At 43.3% G+C, this 24,816-nt stretch overlaps 1 protein-coding gene across 7 annotated transcripts in view; it reads left to right on the forward strand.

Moving 5' to 3' along the window:
- FGGY (FGGY carbohydrate kinase domain containing) overlaps nucleotides 1-24,816 on the forward strand; it is a 411,167-nt gene that overhangs the window by 187,752 nt on the left and 198,599 nt on the right. For all 7 annotated transcript variants that reach the window (XM_059898898.1, XM_059898889.1, XM_059898942.1 and 4 more), the window contains one exon: nucleotides 19,003-19,131. In XM_059898898.1, the coding sequence (XP_059754881.1) occupies nucleotides 19,003-19,131 (129 nt within the window). The remainder of the gene's footprint in view (nucleotides 1-19,002; nucleotides 19,132-24,816) is intronic.

Consider the following 24,816-nt stretch of genomic DNA (forward strand, 5'->3'; position numbering starts at 1 on the left):
CTTAATTGCACACTGAACTAAAAATGGTTAAGATGGTAAATTTTATATTATGTTTAGTTTACTGCAGTTTTTTAAAAAAAGGAATACCCCTTTACTTTTATTTCACACCCATCGTGAGAGAGAAAACTGATTAATATGTTCACTCTATTACTTAAATAGAAGTCCATTGTTTCCTGTTTTATAGGAAGACTTTTGGAAGTTAAATGACTTGCCCTGGTCACAGAGCTAGTCATAGGCAGGCGAGGATTTGATCCCCATTCTGGGAGGAGGGCTGGGGCTCTTACCTGCTGTGTTACATAGACCAATTCATTCTTTCAGTAACCAGCAAATATTCATTAAGCATTTTCTTTGTCCCATCACTCTTGACAGTAACAGTGAGCAGGAATGTTTAGCTTATATTACATTACAGTGTGAAGAAGGGATTCCATACAATAGCAAGAACAGGCATAAACAAGACAGTGGCAACTATTGATACGTGTTACGATGGAAACAAAGTGCTGACTGCAGTGTGGTGGGAAAGACTTTTGAGTTGAGACCTCAACATGGAGATGGTTTCAGCAATGTGAACATGTGGGCAGGAGTGTTCCTGGCATAAGAAACAGCATGTGCATAGGCCTACGGAGGGGAATAAGCCTGGCTCCTTTGATGAATTTAAAAAGACCAATTTAGCAGGATGTAGTCAGAGAGGGGATTGGCAAGAAATGGGGTAAAAGATGTGTTAAATGTGGAGCCTCATGAGCCTTGAAGTAAGGCAGCCAGAGTTTTCCTCGGGGTTATAACAGAAAGCCACTGGAGGTTTTTCAGAAGGGAAATGATGTGATGATTTTGCTTTTTAACATGCGGTTGGCTTTCACCAAGTATCTACCGTGTAGCAGGTGCTTAGGTAGACACCAGAAACGCAACAACGAGCAGACACTTCTTCCCACAAGGAAATTATAGTCTGGTAAGGAAGAAAGAGCAGACAATGCCAGTAACACACAGCTGCATAGCCCACAGTGTGCGCTCTGGGACTAGAGATGAGTTTTAGGAAAAAGTGTTCCATGATCAGTATAGAAACCTGTCTAACTTAGTGCAGCTCAGCATTTCCCAAATTTACTTGCACCAAGAGCTTCTTCTAAATAACATCTTCTAACAGTTCTTTGAACTCATGGAGTGTGAAACACACGCTGGGAAACACTGAATTTAGGAAAGATGACAATTAAGTTATATGATGGTGGGATGGCTCTGCTGAGAAGGGAACTAGCACAGTTCAGGGCGTGGAGGAGGCAGGCATTCAGGGTGGCCTTCCAGGAGGAGGTGAGCCCTGAGTTGCTTCCTGAGGGGGGGTAGAGAGGTTAGCCATGTGAAGAAGCAGGGAAGGATATTCCATAGAGAAAGAACAGCCTGAGTGCAGACATGGAGGCCCAAATAGCCACCTCATCATCCTAGGAAAATAGATGTACTAATTTCAAGCAGGACAAAGATCCATTTGCTTGTTTTGCTCTGTAGTGGAAAGAGTTGTTTTAAAATGGAGACAGTAGAATGCACTTTTCCTAATCTGGATTTTAATGTGAACTTCCGATTTCTGCTTTCCAGTAGGCCCCTGTCCTCTGTTGCCACGTCCGGCCTGTCTGAACCTTCACCGTCTCCTTTCCACACCCTTCTCTTCCCCTGCCCTGCACACTGTGCAGCTGTGTCTTGGGAAGGCCAGACAGAAACCCCTCGCTGTGCACCTTTCTTGCCTGTGTCAGATGGCGGAGCCTTCCTGGAAGTGTGGATTTCCTGCTAGTACCTACAGCTCTGTTGGCACCACTCTTTCACACTGCCGCCCAGTTTTCCCTTCCACATTCTTCCAGGTTCATTTTGCATCTGATTGGTGTAAGGCAGCATAATTAGAGGATGTCACATTTCCGCCGGAGGGTCTCCCTCCTGTGCGCCCAGCCCCTTCCATCTGATAGAATAGAGCCTCTTTACATGGATTATGTTTTCTTCATTGTTATTAAGTGATTAGTAAAAATAGCTTCCACTTATTAGCACTTACTAGGTACCGGACACTATGCCAAGCACTGTATATTACCATTTAATTTTCATAACCCTAAGTATGTGTTATTAGTTCTGTTTTACAAATGAGGAGACGAGGGCTAGAGAGTCACTTGCCCAAGGTCACTCAGCTGATCAGAAGAGAGGGCATTATTTAAACCAAGGATGCAGTTGTAAATTTCACGCATCCAGTACACAGTGTCATTAAATATTCTAATTGTAAACATTTATTTTCTGGGGATTCTGTGGTTACGTCTGCTTGTGTTTCAAACTCACCAGGAAGCTTTAAAAAGTACGGATTCTAGGGCCCCACTTCATAACCACTGAGCAGAAGTCAGATGGGGCCCGGGAATTGCTGTTTTCGAAAGCTCTCTGTGGGATAATGCAGTGGTTCTCATCAAAATCGCTTGGAGGGCCATTGCTGAGCCCAACCCCAGAGTTTCTGCTTCGGGAGGTCTGGAGTGGGGCCCGAGAATGTGCATTTCTAACAGGTTCCCAAGTGCTTTTCATGCTGCTGTTGGGGATCCCACTTTGATAACGCTGGTCTGATGCAGTAGGTAAAAAATGAGGGAACAGAGCCAAGCGATAAGAACAGGAGGGTTAGCATTTGGAAAGCAAACGCTAATGCATTTTTCTTTTCTTTTCTTTCTTTAAGTCCTTGAGGCATTATTTGGTTCTGACCAAACATTTTAATTAAGAAATAGGAAGGGAGATATGTTGGAGTGGGATTTGGAGTCAGACAGCTGGTATCAATTCCCAACTTCACCACTTAGAAAGGCTCTAGGCTTCAATTTCCTCTGCTGAAAAATGGCGATGCTAATAGCTGCCTCCCAGCCATTTCATAAATGGCATTTCAGTCTCCATCTCTTCCCTTTCCACTTACCTCAGGAAAGAATTGCGAAAATCCAAAGGCTTCACTTTTAGTCTTAGGTTCAGGAAGTTTTTCGGGCTATGGAAGCTAGCTATAGTGTGATTTCATTTTTTGAATTATTTAGACCTGATATAGTTGGTTTCTCTTCTGACTCTTTTGCCTGCTCCTTCATTGTTCCCAAGAGCATATGCGAGGTGGAAAAACGGTAGTATCCTGGAGCATCTGTTGGATAGTACGCTAGTTCATGGCCTGCGGCATTGGCTCTGGGGAGAAAGCAGTACCAGCCTTCCACTGGAGAGGGAGACTAGAGGTTACTAAGCAGAACCTCACTGAGGGACTTTGCAAGTAGGTTTGGAAGACCATCATTTTCCCAGGAGGAAAGAGTAAAACTAAAGCAACACCTGAGCTTTGGGATATCGGTGTTTTTACTCACTGGCTGACAGAAAGGCTTTACAACCAGAGCAACTAGATCCTAACTTCAATCCTGCTATTTATTTGAAGTGGGACTCAGACAAGTTACAGGTCCATCCTATATCTTGGTTTCTTTATCTACAATATGGGGATGACCTCCCCTCCCTCACAGGCTTAATAAGAGTTTAAATGAGATGAGAGCTGTTAAGGTGCATTGTACCATGCTTGGATCACTGCTGGTGCTTAGTGCAATGTGGCCCCCTTCCTTTGTACCATGATTTGCTTCTATGTAACTTCCTCTATAAGGGGGAAAAAAAGAGGAAAATAAAATACTTATGGAAAATCAGTTAAGTGCCTTGTGGTGTTCTAAGCTCTTTTATATTCATCATCTCATTCATTTTTTTCACAGCATTCCTTTTGAGTACTATTCTTCCCAGCTTATACAAGGAGAAGCAGCAGTTAAACACATAACCCAAATTCTTACATCTGATAAATGATGGAGTGGATTTGGACCCAAGTGTGTCTAAATTCAATACTTGGGCTCCTTCCATCCTATCTCGCTATTTGAGCAAGGAACCTGGGACAACATCCATCTAAGGAAGGAGATGCAGGGTTTCAGGTTTGATTTTTCTGGCTGGAGAAAAGTATTCATACTTTTGCCTTGTTTTTCTAGTTCCTTAAGGATGTGAGCTACTGGAGGATATTAGACACCTATTTATGGCTTCCACTTCTAAGTGAGGGATAACAGAGGTGCCATTCCTAAACTCCTCAAGTAAACCATGATGCCATGCATTCAGAGAGGTTCTCGACAGTATTATTTATAAAAAGAATGGTTAGAAATGACAGTGTTGAATTTTATCTGAGCAGCCCTGTGCTCCTGGAAAACAGTGAAGGTTTATAAATGTCCCCAAGCTTTACATTCCAGGAAATGGCCTACTGCAGAGAAGTGTCCTTCCCCATGTGACTTGGATAAGACTCCTGGATGCCTCCTTTGTTCACTTCTTACGAGGCCAGACACAGACCCTCCAGACTCCCATTCTTTGCCTTATGAATGATTAGCTGCACTGCTTGTCCCCACTGATCAGTTGGAACAAAATGCATGTTAACCAAACTTCGTCCTTCCTCAGGCCCCTGAACTTTGGCCTACCCTCAGCCTGAACCATCATACAGCCCTCCTTCAGAGTCCTGTATTAGGGTTCTCCAGAGAAACAGATTGATAGGGGGTGTGTGTGTGTGTGTATGTGTGTGTGTGTTTGTGCACACGCACATTATAATGAATTGGTTCATACAGTTGTAGAAGCTGGCAAGTCCCGAGATCTGCAGGGTGAGGTGGCAAAGTGGAGACTCAGGAAGAGCTGATGTTTCAGTTCAAGTCCAAAGGAAGGAAAAAAGCCCCTGTACCAGTTCAAAGGTTGTCAGGCAGGAAGGATTCTCTGTTAGTGGGGGTTGGAGGTAGGTAGAGCAAGACATAAGCCTTTTTGTTCTATTCATGCCTTTAACTGATTAGATGAGGCCCACCCACGTTAGTGGGGGCAATCTGCTTTACTCAGTCTGTTGATTTAAATCTTAATCTCTTTCAAAAACACCCTCACAGAAACACCCAGAATAACGTTTGATCAAATATCTGGGCACCCTGTGGCCTAGTCAGGGTGACATATAAAATTAACTATCACAGGTCCCTCCCCCAAAATAGTCTCGCCTCAGGGTAAGATGCTTTCTGATCTACTATCCAGTCACACCACTCTTTCATGCCATTTCTCTACATTTTGTTCTTTCTATCCTTGTTTACTCTGTAAAAGAAAGACCCCTTTTGTCTAGCTCTTGGGACACTTGCAGATCTTGTGGTCACAATATTCTCCTTATTGCAATAATTTTCCATCCCTTACTGCAAATGCCCCTTTACCCCCTTACAATAATCCTTACTAAGTCTCTCCTTACTAAGTCTGGATCTGTTTTTAATTTGACAGAAACAAATTAAGTGTCTGAAACTAAGGGATTAGTTAAGTAATATGGCACATCCATACTACAGAATATGATACATTTTCAAAAAGAATGTACTCACTGATGAGTAAAGAAGTCTGTGATGTATCACTGAGTTAAAAAGGCAGACTATAAAATTGCATACTTGTAATATCCCTTGTATCAATACATAAAATTAAATACTCGGGTATCTTAGTATTTTGGAAGGGTATTCTCTATTAATTTCAGTAGTAGTTATCTCTAGGAGGAGGAAAATAAGGGAAAGGTTTTTTTTTTTTCTCCTATCTTTCTGTATTGTTTGATTGTCTGTAATGAAGTTGTATTATCCTTGTAAACTGAAGAAAAACCACGGTGCATAATAGCTTTGTGATCTTTATTTTTGTTTAAAAAAATAGTCAATTCTGGTTATTCAAGCCAGGGCCTGGTGGACTGGCCTCATGGACACCCCCCTCCATGGATGTCCACCCTTGATCACCTTCCAGAGGCTGTACAATCCCCAAAGTCTCTCCAAAAGGCAGAGTCCTGCACAGTTTGTCTGTTTCTCCTCCCAGCTGAAGGCACTGAAGTCTGTTGGAGATCTGGGCTGGCTTCCTCTGCCCTCGGTTCCCCCTCTGGGAGACGTCCCTCTGGCCATTGTGAAAGGATGAGAGGGCTGGTGACACTTCTGGGCTTTGGGCCAACCTTTTTCACTTTGCGCAAGGTCTGTTCAGTCTCCCAGGTCCTGTGTCCAAAGAATGAGACTTTAAAAATGGAGAAATCAAATTTTGTTTTATGTACAAAGCTTGATCTTCTTATCACTTGAGCATTTTTCCCAAAATCTCCATGAGCCTTCTCCCTCCGCCACATACATACTGGATGACCTAGAATGGAGACTTAAAAGACATTAAGTTAGAGCATCATTTTTGGACACTTCTGCTGAATTCCCATGGCAACATGGTTGAGGGCTTCAGGGATTTTACTCTGACATTTGGCTCAATGCCAGCCTGGCAAATTCCACTCCTCCCCGTGGGTCCTGCAGTGCCAGCATCCTCCTTCACTCAGAATGAGGTCATTGTCTTTGTGGTTAAATAGTGGACACTTTCTGCTCTTCAGCTTTTGTTCTACAGTACAGCCTTAGAGACTTACAGTTTTACAGCTCCAAATTACCACCCCTCCCCTCTAGAATGCCTCCACATTGGCAGCCTCTCACCACAGATTAAGTTCTAGATTAGAACCTCTGTTCCTCAGCCCCCCAAATCTGGATGTCTCTTAGGTGTCAGGGCTAGGGTATCGTCACTGTGGGGCATTTCCTTTTCTAGTTGAACCAGATCGGATTTATATACTGATGCCATTTGGCGGGGGGGGGGGGGGGGGGGAAGTTCTGGTCCTTAGAAAAAAGTTTAACAACCATAGCCACATTCCATTTTTTTTTTCATATATTTGAGATGTTTCTGGGCTTTGGTGGTGAAAGAGTCTAACGTCTTAGGATAAACAACAACAACAAACTTAGCCCTTTTTGCCTTTATGTGCTATATTTCTTTGTAGCTTGGCTATTGAAACACAACAGCTATTAAACAGCTGTTAAACTGAGTTCTTCATAGCAGCCTCTCCTTGCCCAGTTGAGTTCCCTATACATTCCCCTCTCCTCCTTTATATGTATATTTGTCTGTCTGTATCTGTGTATTCATTTCCCTTTGAAGGATCTCAAAACACAAAGACCCTGGTCTTTTAATATTGTCTCTGTATTGTTGAGTTTTGCTATTAAACCTGACCAAAGGGACACACTGTCGTCTGCTTTCCATATTCTGTCTAGTAAATGGTTGGTTGTCAGGACAACGGCATTGAAGGTGGAGGGTCATTGATAACCACATGAATTCTTTAAACAAACATGATGAGAGCAAATTCCAGTGTGTGCTTGAAAGCTGCAAAAGAAGAGGAAAGGTTTCAGACAGGTTCTTCCTTTTACAAATTTGATACTCCCTTTAAGAATTAGCTTCAGTTGGAGTTGCTCGTACTTTCATTAAAAAACCCTGAATCTTGGCAGTGCCCTTGTTGGACAGTGTGCTTGTCCTTCCAGCATGTTAAGCGGGACTTGGATAGCACCCCGACCTGAGCACCTGCCTGTGCTCTTGACAGAGCCCCTAGCACAGCAAGGTGGTCCTCCACTGTGTCTCAGGAACAGACACAGAGTAACTGCCCAACACACATTGTAGGAATGAATGACCTCAAGTCTTCACAGTGTCCCTTATAGATGCATTTATGATTTATATCTGCAAAGAAACTGAATTCAGAGACTTTAAGTAACTTTTTCCAAGACACTTAAAAGTGTGAGGGTGGGGATGTGCACAGAACTAGAACCCAATTCATCCTGGCTTCTAAGACCACACTCTTTTCATTATAGCACACTGCCTCACTGTAAAAAAATAATAACAATAAGGAAGAAACATTTTAAAAAGGCAGAACACTCCTAAGATGAAGTGTATGCTTTTCAAAACAAAGGTGGAAAACCTTTTTCAAAGGTAAAATCGTTGGGGAAAAAAGAAAAAATAATATGTAATTTAATGTTCATTGAGAATAAGCAATTAATTCTGCCCTCCAGGGGTGAATTTATGTCTAGCTTATTTGCACATGAAAGTACAAGATTGGCTTCATTTATATGAAAGTAAGACATCTGGTTGGGAAGTAAAAAATTTGGTCAATTACCTGAATCATGTTTGGTCTACATGATAGAAAAGCCCCAGATGTCTTCAAATCACCAGATGTTTGGCGTTGTGCGGTTAACACCAGACCCACCATCTGACTTTGTCATGTGAGAGCTTGCTGTTTGATTCCCCCATTGTTAGAAGGCTGTTATCATTTTGTAAACCAGCAGTTTGCAAACAGTAGTCTAGACTAGAGGCCGACACTGGCCCCGACAAAGTGTTCACTGGTGTGTGATAGGATGAGAAAATAAATTCATAAAAGGAAATGTATTTAAGTGAATGTCCTTTATTTTGAGATCATCTCCTTTCTCTTTTTTTCAGTGATAGAACATTGTGTCAAATGATCGTGATTCTAGGATTTTTTTTAATGAATCTAGGGGACCAAATAAAAAATTGAGAACCCTATGTCAGTCCCCAGTTTTTTTTATGTGATTTTTATATTTTACTGGATCGTGCAAAAAGAAAATAAAACTGGCAAGACCACTGCTCTAAATCTGGTAATATCTTCAGCATAATGACAGCCAAAATATTTTCATATATTTCCTGAATTTGCCTTCCCCTAGCAGTGGGGGAACTCTCCATGGCAGAACTGTTTGTCTGTTTCTTAAAAGCATTGGTCATCTTAACAGTCAAGGGTTTTGCTGACAAAATCATAACTTTCCCTTTTGAAGCAAACATTTGGTCCTTAAAATAACTCTGAAGGGAACACCTTCAGCGCTTTTAAAACATTTCACTCTGGAGACATGCCATGGAGACACGACCATGGGGAGACACTTTTTGTGCTGGAAAACTGAATTCCATCACTGTGAATATTTTAACAGATTTTCACAGTTTCTGCAGTTTGCTCTCATAACCCCCAAAGCATATATCTCTACATGCCCTAACATTGAGGATCTCTCCTCAAGCTTTATAATAACCTCAGCCAGAATGTGCCAGGCAATATCCCATACACCAGCAGTATGGAGTCATAATAACCATGATACCTCACATTTAATCAAGCATTTGCCATGTGGCAGACAGCATCCTAAAGTGCATTATATGTATCATCTTGTTTGATTCTCACAACCTCTTTGGGAGAAAAATAGCATTATTGTACCCTTGTTAAAGGTGAGGAAACTGCAGCAGGGAAATTGAATCAATTGAATCACTTGCCCAAGTCACAAGCCCTGTGATTGGTAAAGCCAGCATCCCCACCCAAGCCTGCCCACCTCCTGACCTGACCTCCTGAGTGCTTTGATAAACTGAAAGAGCTCTACCCTCAAGGCAGTTAGAATCTAAAATAGAAGAAGGAGGCACAAGGAAAAAAGCCATTATGTAGAACAGAATGATGTAATTCCAAGAAACATGCTGTGGGATTGTAGAGGAAAGACTGATTAATTATGATCTACCCAGGAAAGGCTCTTTGGAGGTGGCCTTAGGCTAGGTGAGGACAAAATAGGGCATCAGCAATTAACTAGAGAATTAGGTCACTGTGGGTGTCAAAGTGGATGATTTCAAGCTAAAAAGACTGCACTTTGTGCTCTGTATAGTTCAGAATTGGCCACCTACACCGCTGGAATCCACTGGATCCTTGCCACCTCTCCTGTTCTCCCCGTGACTTAGACTCTGACTTAGGTGAGCTTCCTGCTCCCGTTGGGGGAGGGGGCAGGATGGCACTGTCACAGCAGGGAGTATGGAGAAGTGGAGGATGCCTGCCTCTAGTTGGGAGCCCTAGGGTTCAGTCCAGACTCTACTACCACAGGGAGTGACCCCAGGGAACCCACCTTTCTCCTTGGTTCCGTTTTCTCTGCTGTAAAAGAAATACACTGAAGTTGATGGTCCCTAAGGGCCATTTGAAGTCTGTTTTTGAAACCTGCCTAGGAGAGGAAAGGAAGGAGCTAGATGATTCAGCATGCTGGGATTTCATGTTCCTGGACATGACCCACCATGGGAGCCTCTTGTAAATGAAGCTTCCTCCTTTTGTATCCATGACAGTCAACACACACTTGAGATCATTCTCCCTGGCTCCAATATCTACCCCCTTGAATCTACGTGGTACAGTAGAAAGATCTCAGACTTTGGAATCTGAGAATCCTGGATTGAAACCCAGACCGTGCCCCTCATCAGATAGGTGACTTTGAATAAATTATGTAACCTTTCTGTTGTGTTTATTTCTACAACTGTAACATGGTGATTCTAATACTAGCCTAATGGATTTGTTGCTAGCATTGAAGTGGATAGCAACTAAACAATGCTAAGAACAGTGACTGAGAGTCCGTAGGTTTTGATAAATATAGGCACTATTAGGATATTTATCTTCCTAAAATACAAGTTGTATATTGTATACAAGCCACTCCTCTGCTCACTGACCTATAGTGGTTACCAATTGCTTGTTAGAACAAGTCCAAAGCCCTTGGCCTGGTGTCCCTCCTTAGTGATAAGACCTGGGGCTTTTCACCTATAAGTTGACCACCATCCACTTCTTGAATCAGACTTGACCAGGCAAAGAGAATTTGAGAGCCTCTATTTCACTAAGGATGATATCCACAATGTCTTGTCACCACAGCATCACTGTACCTAGTGAGAGGCTTGGGCCTGCTGGTCAGCCGTTTTCTAGGCACGTGCATAAGCCTTAATACATTATATTGTGCCCGAGTTAGAGAGATGAGAGTGTACGACTGGTGGGGATTATATTAGGGAACATGTTCCTTGTCTCAGGAGTATTCAAGAGTTAAACTTGAATCCAGTCTCTGCTCTTGACTCTCCCAACTGCTGATATTCAGCATCCTGGGGTGTGTGTATGTGTGTGTGTGTGTGTGTGTGTGTGTGTGTGTGTGTGTGTGTAATCTTTTTGTCTAAGTTAGTTGATCTGTACTTTATGTTCTTTTCTTTCTAAAAGAAATCTATAAATTCAGTTGAATGAATATTACTGAGAACTTATGTTCTGGACACTGCTAGGTGCTAGGGGGAGGGGAAATGAATGCAGAGATAAATAAAATTGTCTTTGAGCTATTCTCTGTCTAGTAGGAGAGAAGGAAAGAGATAGACACAGGGAAAAAACAAAACATAGCATAAGGGTTATTTAAAATTTGATTTAAAATATATGGTATGTTTATTGATTGAACACTTACTACAGGTCAGAAGAGAAGGCTAGGGGCATAAAAATATAAAAAAGAGAGTCCAAATCACAGAAGAGCTTACAAGATTATAATAGTGACAAAGTATTACTCAGAAGAGGTATTGGCTGGGAATAGTGTCTACTGAAAGTAAGCCCTATGAGGGCAGAGACCCTTATCTATCTTGTTCTTTAATTCATTGTCAACACGATAACAGTGCCTGGCACATAGTAGGTATTCAGTAAACATTTCTTTAATGAATGATGAATGCTAAGGATATCATCAGAAAATTATTTACTCAGTAATTTAAAATAGAACATAATTCCTAGTTAAAACAAGATTATTTTTAGGAGGAAAATGAAGGGACATGAACAACTTAATGTTTTGGAAGATGTCTTTCAACAGGTGGCAGAACATGTCAGGTTTGAGTTTTTCATTACTTTCTCTGAGTGAATAGTTCTGGGTATGTGTACCTCCCATTCAGGAGCAAGAATTACTAGAATGTTTTTCAGTCAGTCTTATATCAGTTGTGGTTCCAGGTGTAGAAAAGTCCGTGAGCCAACCTGCCCAGGTAAGATCTCTGTAGAGGAATTTAGGTGCTAGTTATGCATCAAGCCCCTGATTCTATAAGTTCTTTTAAAAATAAGTTTCCATAGCCAGTCTACTGCCAGCCATGAGCACACAATAGTATTTTGTTTTGTTTAGCTGAGGGTTTGTGGTTCACGTAACTTTCGAGCTCTACCAGAATTGGACCAGGTCTTTACACATCTTTGAAACTACCCCAGCACATAGTATGCCCATGTGAAATAACAAACTCATAGAAACCACAACATTCTTTTGAAATAACTCCAGCCTATTGTTTGAAAGTTGGTCTTGGTTTTCGTTCTCCCACCTTGAAACCAGATTGAAAGTGGATTCAATCTGAAAGGACTCAGAGACCCACTCTGCAGGCAGGGCAGGATGTCACTTAGAACTGTCCCAGCTGATCCAGTTGGCCTGCTGACCTTGGCAAAACTAAGCGGGGACGGGGGGTCCAGTGCCAAACAAGGAGGAACCGGCTTGCATAGCACCCTCGCCCAAACCTCTCTCTGACATTTCCACGGGCTTTGAGCCAGCTCTCCCCCTGGATTTCATCTCATGTTTGTAGGAATACAAAGGAACACTGAACCTTCCAGTTAATACAACACCCCGCCCCCAGCTCCCCCTTCCTAGAGGGGATAACAGTTCTGTTGACCATTATAATGCATTTTCTGTCTCCCAGCAATCCACACAGTCATTAATTTCTGCGGCTGACGTCAGGAAAGAGGATTATGTGTGTGTCTGAAACTGTTCCCAAAGTGCTCATTAGTCATAGATAATTGAAAAACTGGTAGGGGAAGATTTGGTGTAATAGAACCCCCGCCTGTGAAGAGCGACTGTAACCACCGGCTAATTGTAGGCCCCAGCTCGTGACCCTCACGCCAACTCTGCCCATCAGAATGGGAACCAGTGGACAAAAGCCCAAGAGCCCTCAGAGCAATTGCTTTTTTACACCCCAAGGTGAGAGTGTGTTCACAGGAACAGAAGCCAACCAGATCAAGAAAATAAGTGAACTGGCTTTGGGCCTCTCCCCTGCCTTCAGGCTGAGGAGCAGGATTTGGCAAAGGCTTGCGGTATTCTCCTTACTTTAATTTTGCTTTTATTTTAACCTAACTAGTTTCTTTTGATCACAAAAGGAATACAAGGCCAAGGTACAGAAGAAGCACAAATGACAGAGAAGAGCGCCCTGCCCTGGATCCCAGTCCCCGCTGTAACAATATTCTATGTATTTTTCTGGGACTTTTCTGAAAGCGTATGTGCTTACATTTCTGTGTCCTCTAACAAAATTCATAAATGGGATCATACTCTGAATGCTACTCTGCATCTTGCCATTTTCACTTAATTTATCTTGGACTCCCTTCCAAATCCATATCTTAATTCTTCCTCATTCATTTTACTGGCTATGAAGGATTCTGCTGAATACATGTGCCCTAATTTATTCACCCTGCACAGATTTAAGGGGGAAAACACCTTCAAAAATATTACACAAGAAACACATGTTCAAGGTAGAACAATTAGAAAGTATAGGTTGGGGACTTCCCTGGTGGCACAGTGGGTAGGAATCCACCTGCCAATGCAGGGGACACGGGTTCGAGCCCTGGTCCGGGAAGATCCCACATGCCGCAGAGCAACTAAGCCTGTGTACCACAACTACTGAGCCTGCTCTCTAGAGCCTGCGAGCCATAACTACTGAGCCCGCGTGCCACAACTACTGAAGCCTGCGTGCCTAGAGCCCGTGCTCTGCAACAAGAGAAGCCACAACAATGAGAAGCCTGCGCACTGCAACGAAGAGTGGCCTCCGCTCGCCGCAACTAGAGAAAGCCCGCGCGTAGCAATGAAGACCCAACACAGTCAAAAATAAATAAATAAATAAATAAATTTATTAAAAAAAAAAAAAAGAAAGTATAGGTTAGTAGCAAGAAAAAAAAATCATAATTTCACTATCCAGAGAAAACCTGTTCTCTGTATTTTTTCCCTGGGACTGTGTTTTTACAAATAAGTCCATCTACATCTTTGTTGTTGTTCTTAAAAAGAAGTCATCTCCGGGACTTCCCTGGTGGTCCAGTGGTTAAGACTTCGCCTTCTAATGCAGGGGGTGCAGGTTCAATCCCTGGTCAGAGAGCTAAGACCCCACATGCCTCAGGGGCCACAAAACCAAAACATAAAACAGAAGCAATATTGTAACAAATGCAATAAAGACTTTAAAAAAATGGTCCATGTCAAAAAATCTTTAAAAAAAGGAAGTCATCTCTACATAATGTTTCGCAGCCTGCATTTTTCAGTTGGCTCTGTTGTTTTAAAAATAAAAATGATTTCCTTTTCTCGCCTTTCTCGCTGCAGGTTTATTTTCTTAAATGATAAACAAAGAGCTCAAAGCTGTTGGTCATCAGGCTACATGGCCTTAGTTGGCTCCGCCTGAGGTCCCCTGCTGCCTCTCTTGCCCAGGAGGCCACAGGTCTCCTCTCCTCCCTGGTGCCCTCTTTGCAAACATATGAACGCCTCAAACACTCTGTGTCCCTTGGGGCTCCCTATGGTGAACGCGCTTTTCACTCTAATGGCATCCATCTCCCCGAGCACTGAAACCAGCAATCTGCCACCTGTCTTTCCAGACCAGGCTCAAATGTCACCTTCATCTTGATTTCCTGCTCTCCCCCGGGCCACCCTCACCGTCCCTCCTCGGTGCTCTGGGATCACCACGCACATTCCCCTTTGAGAGCGTTTCATCTACAGTCTAGAGAGCCTTGGTCTGCACAGACCACTGTGTGAGCCTTCTGAGGTCAGAAGCTCCTCTTTCACTCATTCGCCAGCACCTAGATCTGGGCACAGGGTAATCGAAAATATCTGGGGCCATCCTCATTACCACTGTTCTTGAAATGTTTGCTAAAATGCGTGAATAAATGGTTGAATGAAGAAGGGAAGAGACTGAAAATGCTGAGGCTGTGAAGTTCTCATTAAGTCTGGGAAAACCGATGCTGTGATTAATTTAATTTTATGGTGAAAGAAGAGCGAAAGGAGGATTATTTCCGGAAAAGTCGTCAAGACACACTAAAGCCTGCTTCTGACAGCTCTTCTGGTCCCCAGTGCACTTCTGGCTGATAAAGTGTGATTTCCTGGGATGAATTCTCAGAGATTCCCGCCTGTTTCTATCATCCTCTCTTATGCCAAGCTGTTTCCCTTTGGGCTCTAGCTAAACAAAGCTTCTTCCTGCTTGGGGTCCAGATAGACGGTTCCTGAATGCTGTGGTTCCAGTTCACAAGAGGGTGTTAATCTTTGTGCATATTTATTTTTGTTCCTAGACGACTGGATGGAGGAGAAAGCCTGGCTTACTGCCCTAGGTCGGGTTCTTTGGAAGCAGATGCTGAGACAGATTTGGGGGTTATAAGATGGTCATTAGGGGTTGCCACCTGTGAAAGGAAGGGGGCTGGAGTAGGATTGGGTGGAGGGAGAATTCAAATGTGATGAAGTCCCACGAGACCTTGGCCGACCTGGCAGAGTATTCTGGAGTGAGTGGTGCCCATCAGAGCCCTCTGATCCCACTCTGCTAAGTCTCTAGGTGTGGCCACCCTGGGAAAGGCATCACCTCATCAAGATGATACTCGAGGAGCTGGCAGCTGTCTGCTGACAGCTGGCAGCTGACCTGACTGCCCACCGGACAGCAGGTCCATCCTTAATGGGGATCCAGGTGGTGATGGCTCCCTATCTACCATACTCCCCATATCCAAGCAACCACCACGACCTGCCATTTCTTTTTCTTTTTTTTTTTTTTTTAACATCTTTATTGGAGTATAATTGCTTTACATTGTTGTGTTAGTTTCTGCTGTATAACAAAGTGAATCAGCTATACATATACATATATCTCCATATCCCCTCCCTCTTGTGTCTCCCTCCCACCCTCCCTATCCCACCCCTCTAGGTGGTCACAAAGCACCGAGCTGATCTCCCTGTGCTATGTGGCTGCTTCCCACTAGCTATCTATTTTACATTTGGTAGGGTATATATGTCCATGCCATTCTCTCACTTCATCCCTTCCCCCTCCCCGTGTCCTCAAGTCCATTCTCTACGTCTGCGTCTTTATTCCTGTCCTGCCCCTGTGTTCTTCAGAACCATTTTTTTTTTTTTTTTAGATTCCATATATATGTATTAGCATACGGTATTTGTTTTTCTCTTTCTGACTTACTTCACTCTGTATGACAGACTCTAGGTCCATCCGACCTGCCATTTCTTGCCCCACAAAATCTCTCCTATCTGCCTCTGTTTCTGCATCTCACTTGCCAATAACGTTAACAAATGCCCTTCTCTTTTCTCTGGTTACTGAGATAGCTTCACCACTGCTTTTCCTTATCCCATTCTGTCCTCTGCTACAGTGCTGCCAGAGAGACCTTTAAAAAGATGCAAATCCATGTCTGTGAGTCTGGGTAGTATATTCAATATCTTGTAATAAACGATAAGAGAAAAGAGTAGAAAAAAAGAATCTAGATATATACATATATGTATCACCAAATAGCTTTGCTGTACACCTGAAACTAACACGATATTGTAAATCAACTCTACTTCAAAAAAAGAAAAAAAAAAAAGATGCAAATCCAGTCACCTCACTCCCTGGCTTAATGCTCTTTCAGAAGCTTACAGTGATCTTTGTGATAAATTCAAACACCTTAGTCTGGATTTCCCTACTTTTCTCTCCAACCTTATAGGCCTCCTCCACCCCCTGCTGGGCCCCACCCCAGCGTATGTGCCAGTTCAGTCAGCCCGGTTGGCCGTCTCCCTTCTTTCTTGGCCTTTGCTCAAGATGCTGCCTCTGCTGGGAAATCTACCTGTGCTCCTCCAGCATGTAATTTGAACCCAGATCTTATGGCTGCAAGCCCAGGCCTCTCTCTGCACCTCGCCAGCCAAGGCTTCTTTCTAGATGACTGTCCAAAAGGCTTGGAAGTGTACCCCACCCTGCTAATCCTTTTTCTCTTCTGAACCTTTTTTTTTCAGTGAAAATGACAGCCTTTGTGTTTGTGAGGATTGGGGATGAAGGTGGAATAGAAGTTCCCATTTTGACCTTCCTGTGAAAATTCACCCTGAAAAAAAAAAAATCTGAATGTAGTGGGCAGGATTTCTAAATGGTGCCACTTTTTAAACATACATAATGTTTGTTCTACAAATACATCTCTTGATTCCTTCATTCACTTAGAAGCTGCACCAGAATGTAAATGTAAAGAATAAGAGCACAGGTTTGGTATCTGTCAGAGTGGAATCCATGCCCTGTGCTCCAACACTTTCAGTGACTTTCCCCATCCATCTGTGCAGTGGGGACAGATTAGAACAGTACCCACGTAGGGTATGTTCCCATAGGGTTATTGTGACAGTAAAGTGAGAAAATGCATGACATGTCCTTAGCACGGTCCCCAGCATAGAAGTGCTCAGTGAATGGGAATGCTGCCTTGTACGTGCTAGCTAGTAGACATAGTGGCATGATTGAGACAGTGTCCAGAGCCAGACTGTCCACAGCTAAGGGTGCTGCTCTCCTCCAGGTTTCTGCTGGTTGTGCATGCAAAGCAGACTAGAGGCTCCCTGTGCTCTCCACCCCATCATTTGAGCATCTGGACCTTATCCTGCAGTCCAGTGCTGTCCAATAGAAATATAATAGAAGCCAATATGTAATTTAAAATTTTCCAATAGCCACATTGAAGTAAAAAGACATAAGTGAAATTAATTTTAATATATCTCATTTAACCTAATATATCCAAAATATCATTTCAATATATAATTGATCTAAAAACTATTAATGAGATATTTTACATTCATTTTCTCATATGAAATCTTTGACTTCTGATGTGTATTTTCCACTTAGTACCTCTCAATTCAGACTCTCAATTTTCACTGTAAATACTTGATTTAGATTTCTTAAATTAACGTTGAAAAAGTAGATTTGCACGCCCAAGTTGTTCCAAACGTACTTTTCAGTAACTGAACTATCAGTTTTGAAATTGAAATGGAAATGGAAATGAATTCACATGAAATTAATTTAGCACCTTGGTTACTCGGGCCACATTTCAAATGTTCAATCCACATGTGCCTGGTGACTCACATAATTGGACAGTGGCACTCTAAGAAGCCATGCAGCGGGTTCAGTCTTCTTCTGCTTCTTTTTCTTAGCTAAACTTTTTCCAAATTGGATAGAATTTGATAAATGGATAAAAATGATGTTGTGGAGGAGCTTTGTTTTCAGTTAGGGGAGGTCGTGAGCCATTCGCCCTCTGCCTCCCTCTCTAACCACCCCCCCTCCCCCCCCCCCCCCCCCCCCCGCCACCTCCACCCGCAGAAGTCCTGCAGCACCTCTGTGCGTCCCTGGAACTCCATGGAACAATTAACAAGTGGCAGGAATCTTAGCACTGAGCAAATGGCACACATTCAGAATCTCGGACCCTTGGAGCGCAGAGGGATCTTAGCATATATAGAGGTCCAGCCCCACCCTTCTTGCAGTGCAGAAATACTTAAGATAAATTCCTTGGCTGGGGTGGGTGGAGGGCGTGACTCAGCCCCTGCTGAACACCTGGGAGCAGATGGATCCCTTCATTCTCTAATGACTTACATGGTTCTCTGTGTCCTGATCTCATCTCCCTAACTAGGTTGGGGGCAAGGATCGCCTCTTACAGTGACACAGCGCCCACACAGCGCAAGACAATCAATAAATTCTTAACTGAAGGCCTGACTGACTGCAGGAATTCAAGGTCACCCGAAATATCAGGGTCACTGCATTGCACAACTCCAAAGAACACCATTCAGATTGTACTCTGTGGTTGTGCAAGTAGCAGCCTTGTAAAGTTTGCAAAGTTTAGACTGGGCTCTCTTTTCCAGCTGAGAAAAACTTTTAAGAAATTCTTTGTTGAAACAAAATAATTTCCTCCCTTATCTTCTGATAGGAAGCAACTACATAAGTAAATTTTCTCAACTTCTTTAGGAATATACGTTAATCAGGGAGTGTGTATGGATGTGTGAATGTGTGTGTAAGGTATGCTGGTAGGGCTGCTGTGTTAGGAAGCTCGTTTGGAACAGTTTGACCATTTCAACCTAGGCTCCAAGAGGCCACTGCATTTGTATCTTTTGGAATTTCTCATGAATGGAATCTTTCTCTGATTTGAAAGATGCCGTAGAGCTCTTGGCTTTGTAAAGCACCCCAGAGCATGACCTTTGGGAACCAAGGACATATACCAAATGAGTGTAGGGACTCTTCGCAGCTGCATGGTTTCCATCTTCATGAAGCTGAGAAAAGGCAGAGGAGAGGGGAGGGGGCAGAGAGGTTCTCTTAAGAAAACCCTCTGTTTGCTTTTGTGTTTTTCAAACTGACAGGTGTTTATTTTTTCTCCTGTCTACCCAGGAAACCAAGTGCTGCCTCCTGGAACTTCTCTTGGAAATGGGCTCACACCAGAGGCAGCAAAGGACCTTGGCCTTCCTGCTGGAATTGCAGTGGCAGCTTCACTAATTGATGCCCATGCGGGAGGACTAGGTAATCTCTTACTCCATGTCACTACCAACACTGTGTTCAAACTCTCCTCAGAATCAAAGACACTCCTTTTCTATTTTTAAAGCAAAGACTGAGAGCTGGTGATTCAAGATACAGTAAAGAAAAACCTTTAACAGTTAGGCATGTGGGTAGAATTGTAGAACTTTTCATCAATTATAGGATTCATTTATAATTTTATTAATTTCTCCATAAAATAATAGAAAAAATGATGTGAATAAATATCTGGGTGGTTCTTTCCTTTACCGAAAATTTGATAAAGGTACATTAACTTCCAACCAGCATGGATGATGATGGTGTACTTAACCTGTACTGCTTTTTTCTACAGATACTCCAAAACCCTTACAATTCTAATTTTATTTTCATAATATATTTGGCTTATATGCTATGTCCAATTACTTGGGTATATCCCTGATTTCATCTTCTAAATAAGTCTCCAACCTGGCATTCTTGTATTCATTTATTCATTCATCAAAGACCCATTGAACACTTAGTATGTCCCAAGCATGGTGCTGGGGGACAGTGAAGTTAATTAAAAACAAACAAACAAACAAACAAGATCTCATCGCCAAATGGAAGGCAGACAATGAGACAAGGTTTACAGTAAAGTGTGATAACTCTATCCTCTTCTTCATCCTTATTGCAGTTTTTTGGCAGGGAGGGAGGCCTTGTTCAGATTCTCAATATTTTTCACTTCAATTGTAGCCAAATTTTTCCTAGCCTTTCTTTCTAAGAGTGTTTCTTTTTAAATTATGGTTCAAACTTCATGAGATCAATTTAGTAGACCATGACCATTGGATTTTCAGAATAGAATGGACCGACCAGAGTAGAAAATCTCAGAGTATGTCTAGCACAGTAAGGGTAAAGCACTGTTTTGTGGAACTTACGTTTCCACTTCCATTTTATGTGTCTGTGCATGTGTATACTGGGCCATGATGAAAGTGAATTTCTTACTGTGGGTTACAGTCCAAAAAAACTTTGAAAGATATTTTAGTCCCTACTTCATATTACAGACAAGAGTTATCTATTTAAAGGCTTTCATCGAGCTGCATTCCCAGAACTCTGTCCATGCATCTTCACCTCCATGTCTTTGCACATGTGTTTCTCTGCCTAGGATGACTGGTCCTCCACTTTGCCCACTTGCTAACTTCTACTCTAAGTTGAAAACCCATCTTAGATGCTTTCTCCTCTGTGTAGCTTTCCATGGAAGACACTTCCATTTATGTTGAAATTCTCTAAGCTGTCCTTCTTTCAGCACTTTTACCTATCCCTATGGAAGAAATGATTGTGTTGTAATTGCTGTTTTATCTGCTTGTCTTTTCCACCAGACTGTAAGCTCCTTGAAGACAGGGGCATTGTATTACTCATCTTGTGTAACCTGTGCTGAGCTGTGTCTGGTTCTTATAGGTGCTTGATAAATTTATTAAATGAATAAAGTCACATTAAGGCAAGAATAAGATAAAATAGCCCTACCCTGTAGAGTGAAAGTTAATTAATCTGTTTCCTTATACAGCAGATTATGAAGCAGTGACTAGTTCTTCTGCATGGTCTCTGGATTTTCAGAGCAGGATAGCTCTCATCTATCTACAAACATGTCTGTCTTATTCATCTTTATGTGTTCAGGATCTAACACAGTGCCTGAGAAATAGTAACCAGCCAGTAATGCATGTGGGTTGGAAAATACTGCTTATAGGCAAGGGTGTTTCTTTCCCTTTTCAGTGTGGGCAGTGTCTGCTTTTGATTGGAATGTCATGATTTTGGTTTTTAAGAACAGGTACAAAGAGAATTTGTGGTCTAGACAGACATGGAGTGTTCCTGTCTCCTAGTAATCCTGACCTCCCATAACCTGCTTGAGGCCCGGGAAGCTTCCTCCATCATGCTCTTTCACTTATCCCTGGGCCAGCAGTCTCCGTCATCTACCCGCACCCAGGGGACAAGCACTAGGCTTGGACCACCACATGCTGAAAGTCAGCAGGCTGCACCTTGGGAACTTGCAGGACTCTGGTTCCCTTGTCAGTTTCCCAGACCTCCCTAAGGAACAGACTGAAACACACCTTCTCACTTCTGCCCAGGACTCGCTGCGCCCTCTAGGAGGGGAGACTGTGTCCTTACAGGCACCTGGTACTGAAGACACTCAAGAGATGTAAGTTGAACCGCACTGAAAGGAATCCAGGCCGTGAAACGACCCCCCTCTTTTCCTAAATCAGAGATGGTCAGTGGCAGAAATTTTTACCCTTAGAAGCTTTGGCTGAGATTTTTTTTTTTGCCCTCTAAAACACAAATGCATGGGGCTTCCCTGGTGGCGTAGTGCTTAGGAGTCCACCTGCCAATGCAGGGGACACGGGTTCAGGCCCTGGTCCGGGAAGATCCCACATGCCTCAGAGCAACTAAGCCCGTGCGCCACAACTACTGAGCCTGTGCTCTAGAGCCTGCGAGCCACAACTACTGAGCCCACGAGCCACAACTACTGAAACCCGTGCACCTAGAGCCTGTGCTCAGGAACAAGAGAAGCCACCGCAATGAGAAGCCTGCGCACCGCAACGAAGAGTAGTCCCCACTCGCTGCAACTAGAGGAAGCCTGCGTGCAGCAACAAAGACCCAACACAGCCAAAAATAAATAAATAAATAAAAACAAAACAAAACACAAATGCACTTACGTTAGTGAGTTTCCCTTGTGTTTTCCAAAAGTAAGTTCTTTAAGTGGAAAGATAGCCTAGGACCTTGGCTTCTTAAAGGGCTGAGCCTAGGGGCCAGCAGTGGCTGGGGAGGGACCAGGCAGGCGATTCTCAGCTGCTGTGGGACAGTGAAGACCTACTGAGCAACTTTGACCAAGTTTTATCCTTCTTATACCTCCATCTCTCCCCTTCACCTTACAGCCAGTTTAGGGTTAGGATGTCTGGGAAAAAGAGATGGCCTGGGAGCCAATATTCCCTCTTGTTTCCCACGCCGCCTATGCCCCTTTCAGAATGTAGAAGAGAAGAGAGGCCTGAAAATCTTGAAAAGGTCGTCCACCCATCCAGCCGTGCAGTTACTAAAGATAGCTACTGAATGTGTGTAAACATGGTGGTTACTGGTCTAGGCACTGGAGATTATAGCAGTGAACCAAGCAGCCAAAGCACCACACCTTTTGGAGAGAAAATTCTCATTCTCTCCTGGCCTGCATGTTTGTAACTTAATAGTATTGGTTTGAGACAACTAACCCCTGAGACATATCATGATGCTGTAATAAGGGCTCTGAACATGGAATCTGAAGATCTGGGTTTAAATTCTTACTCTCTCTACCTGTGTACCTTGGGCCAAATATCATACCTCTTCACACTTCCGAATTTCCCCTTCTGCCATACAAGATAGTGATGCCCTCCTCACAGATGTGTTATGACATAAACAGGTAAAGCAGCTGGTGTAGCATCTGGCACATAGTAGGCACGCAATAATGAGGTATCTTTCTTCAATTTTTCTCACTCTGGAGTGACAGTGCCTGGCACAAAGTAGGAGCTTTATAAATGGAAGTTCCCTGAGTTACTATCCAGGAGAACTGTCTTCCCTTTGCATAGGCAGTCAGAGAAGAACCCCAGGCTCCTGGACTTCATCTGCCTCCCATGAATCTGCCCTAAATTTCCTTCCCCAATACTCTTTTACAGAACACAGGATTCACTACTTCAAGATTCTGTACAGATTGTGGTCAGAAGCAACCTCATGATCTGGTTAGATGAACTCCATGCTAAGAGATTGTCAAGTGTCAGGTTAAGAATCTGGCTTTGGAGTTGGATGCCATCCAGGCCTTGCACAAACAAGCCCCTGACAATCACGGTCCCTTCAAGTGCTGACCTGGTGTGACCTACCTTGGACCCCACATTCTGACTGGTACGAGGGGTCGGCATTCTGCTTTGGAGAAGGACTCTTGGACTCTCAGTCTCCAGGGAAGCCTGGGACGGGAGGATAAAGATCAAAGAAGCAAGTGGAACTCAACTCATGATTTTTCCAGTTCTGGAAAAAAGAGGAGGAAGGACTTGTTGGGAATAGAAATCGAAGCTAAGAGAACATTTTGTACTTAAGGTGCTGGTTCGTAAGTTCTCCCGCAGATAGCCAGAAGACGGGAGGAGGTGTGTTTGCTCTTTGTGGGGGTGGTTCTGGCCAGGGCTCCTGCTGCTGCTCTCTTCCTAGCTTGTAAAAATAGTGGTAACTTTGTTCCAGGTCTGTTCTTGGCTCCGGCAGCCCAGCTGTCCTGAACGGCAGTAACAAGCTGATTTCTGTCTCAGGCCCTCTCCCCTAGTTGTTCTTCTTTATCAGACCAGCTTCTGATTCTCCATCACATCCTGAAGCCGGGCTCTCTCCTCCGGGAGCCTTCCCTGACTCCCCCAAGCTGACTTAAGCCCTCCTTCCTCTCGCTCCCATGATGCCTGGGACTTGCCTCCTTTACAGTACACATCACCCAGGTTTACGTGCGCAACTTTGTCTCATTTACAAGTTTGTGAACTCTTGGAGAGTGAGCCCCGTGCCGTTTCATTCTTATATCCCAGCACCCAGCACAGTGTTTTGCGTGTGGAGGACCGTTAACACGTGCATATTTAGTGAAGGAGTGAATGAATGGGATCCCCTGCGTGAGGGATGGATATTCAACTGAGAAGTAGAGTAACCTCTCGTTACAGAGGCGGCTGCCCTGTACCTTAGGTGTACCTGGCTCCGTTCTCCCTGAAGCGAGTGAGTTGTTCTGAGCACTCCCTGATCCAGTCCTGGATGTCTGGAAACTCGTGTCCTTTGTGCTCCCATCATGTTAGCAGGTGTTGGCCGAGAGCAAACGTTGTGCCTAGGTTTAGCGTCACTCTGATTCCAGATACTGGGTTCTTTGCCAGATGTTGATTTGGCTTAAATTGCTCACTAGGCCAGATGTTGATTTGGCTTAAATTGCTCATCTGAGTTGCAGAATCAAACCAAATTGAGGATTTTGAATTTCTCCCTCCCCTCCCTTCCCCTCCTCTCTCCTCTTCCTTCCTTCCTTTCTTATAGCAGAAGAATTGGTTTAGCCCGTCTTGCAAAAGGAGCTTCTGGTCCATGCCCTCTTAGAGCAACACATAGTTAATTCCAGTGAGCAGTAAAGCTTGCCAACTTTTCTTCTCACCGTTGTCAGTGCTCTAGAGCAACACTGATTCTCAAAGCAACTTTATACATACTATTATTTTGTTCCATTCGTTAAATGAAATAATGAGGCTCACAAAGACTACCTAACTTACTCAAAGTCACACGGTTAGTAAGTGGTAAATGCATGATTTAAACCCACACTATCTGATTCCAGAGCTCCCACTTCTAGTCACCATGCCTTATGGAATGCATATCTGTTACAGTGTGCTCCAGTCTACTCTTGAATTTGACACTTAAAGTAGCATTTGAGTGAGTAACAAGTATTAAAAAAAGAAAGTCTTTCAATAAATATTTATTGATGACCCCCTTTACTAGTTGATGAGAGTATAAGGTGAATATGAGAGAGAACTGGACTTGTGGGAACTTGTAGTCTAGTAGAGAAAACAAACATTAAGTAAACAATGCAATTATATGTTCCAAGTATATAAGGCTTTGGAAAAATATGGAATGGGCCCAGAATTGAGACTTGAAGAATTATAAAAGGATTCCTAGAGGAAGTGATGTCTGTAATGTAACTGCAACATTTCCTGC

The sequence above is a fragment of the Balaenoptera ricei genome, chromosome 1 (assembly GCF_028023285.1).
Source record: "Balaenoptera ricei isolate mBalRic1 chromosome 1, mBalRic1.hap2, whole genome shotgun sequence".
In the NCBI taxonomy this organism is placed as follows: Eukaryota; Metazoa; Chordata; class Mammalia; order Artiodactyla; family Balaenopteridae; genus Balaenoptera; species Balaenoptera ricei.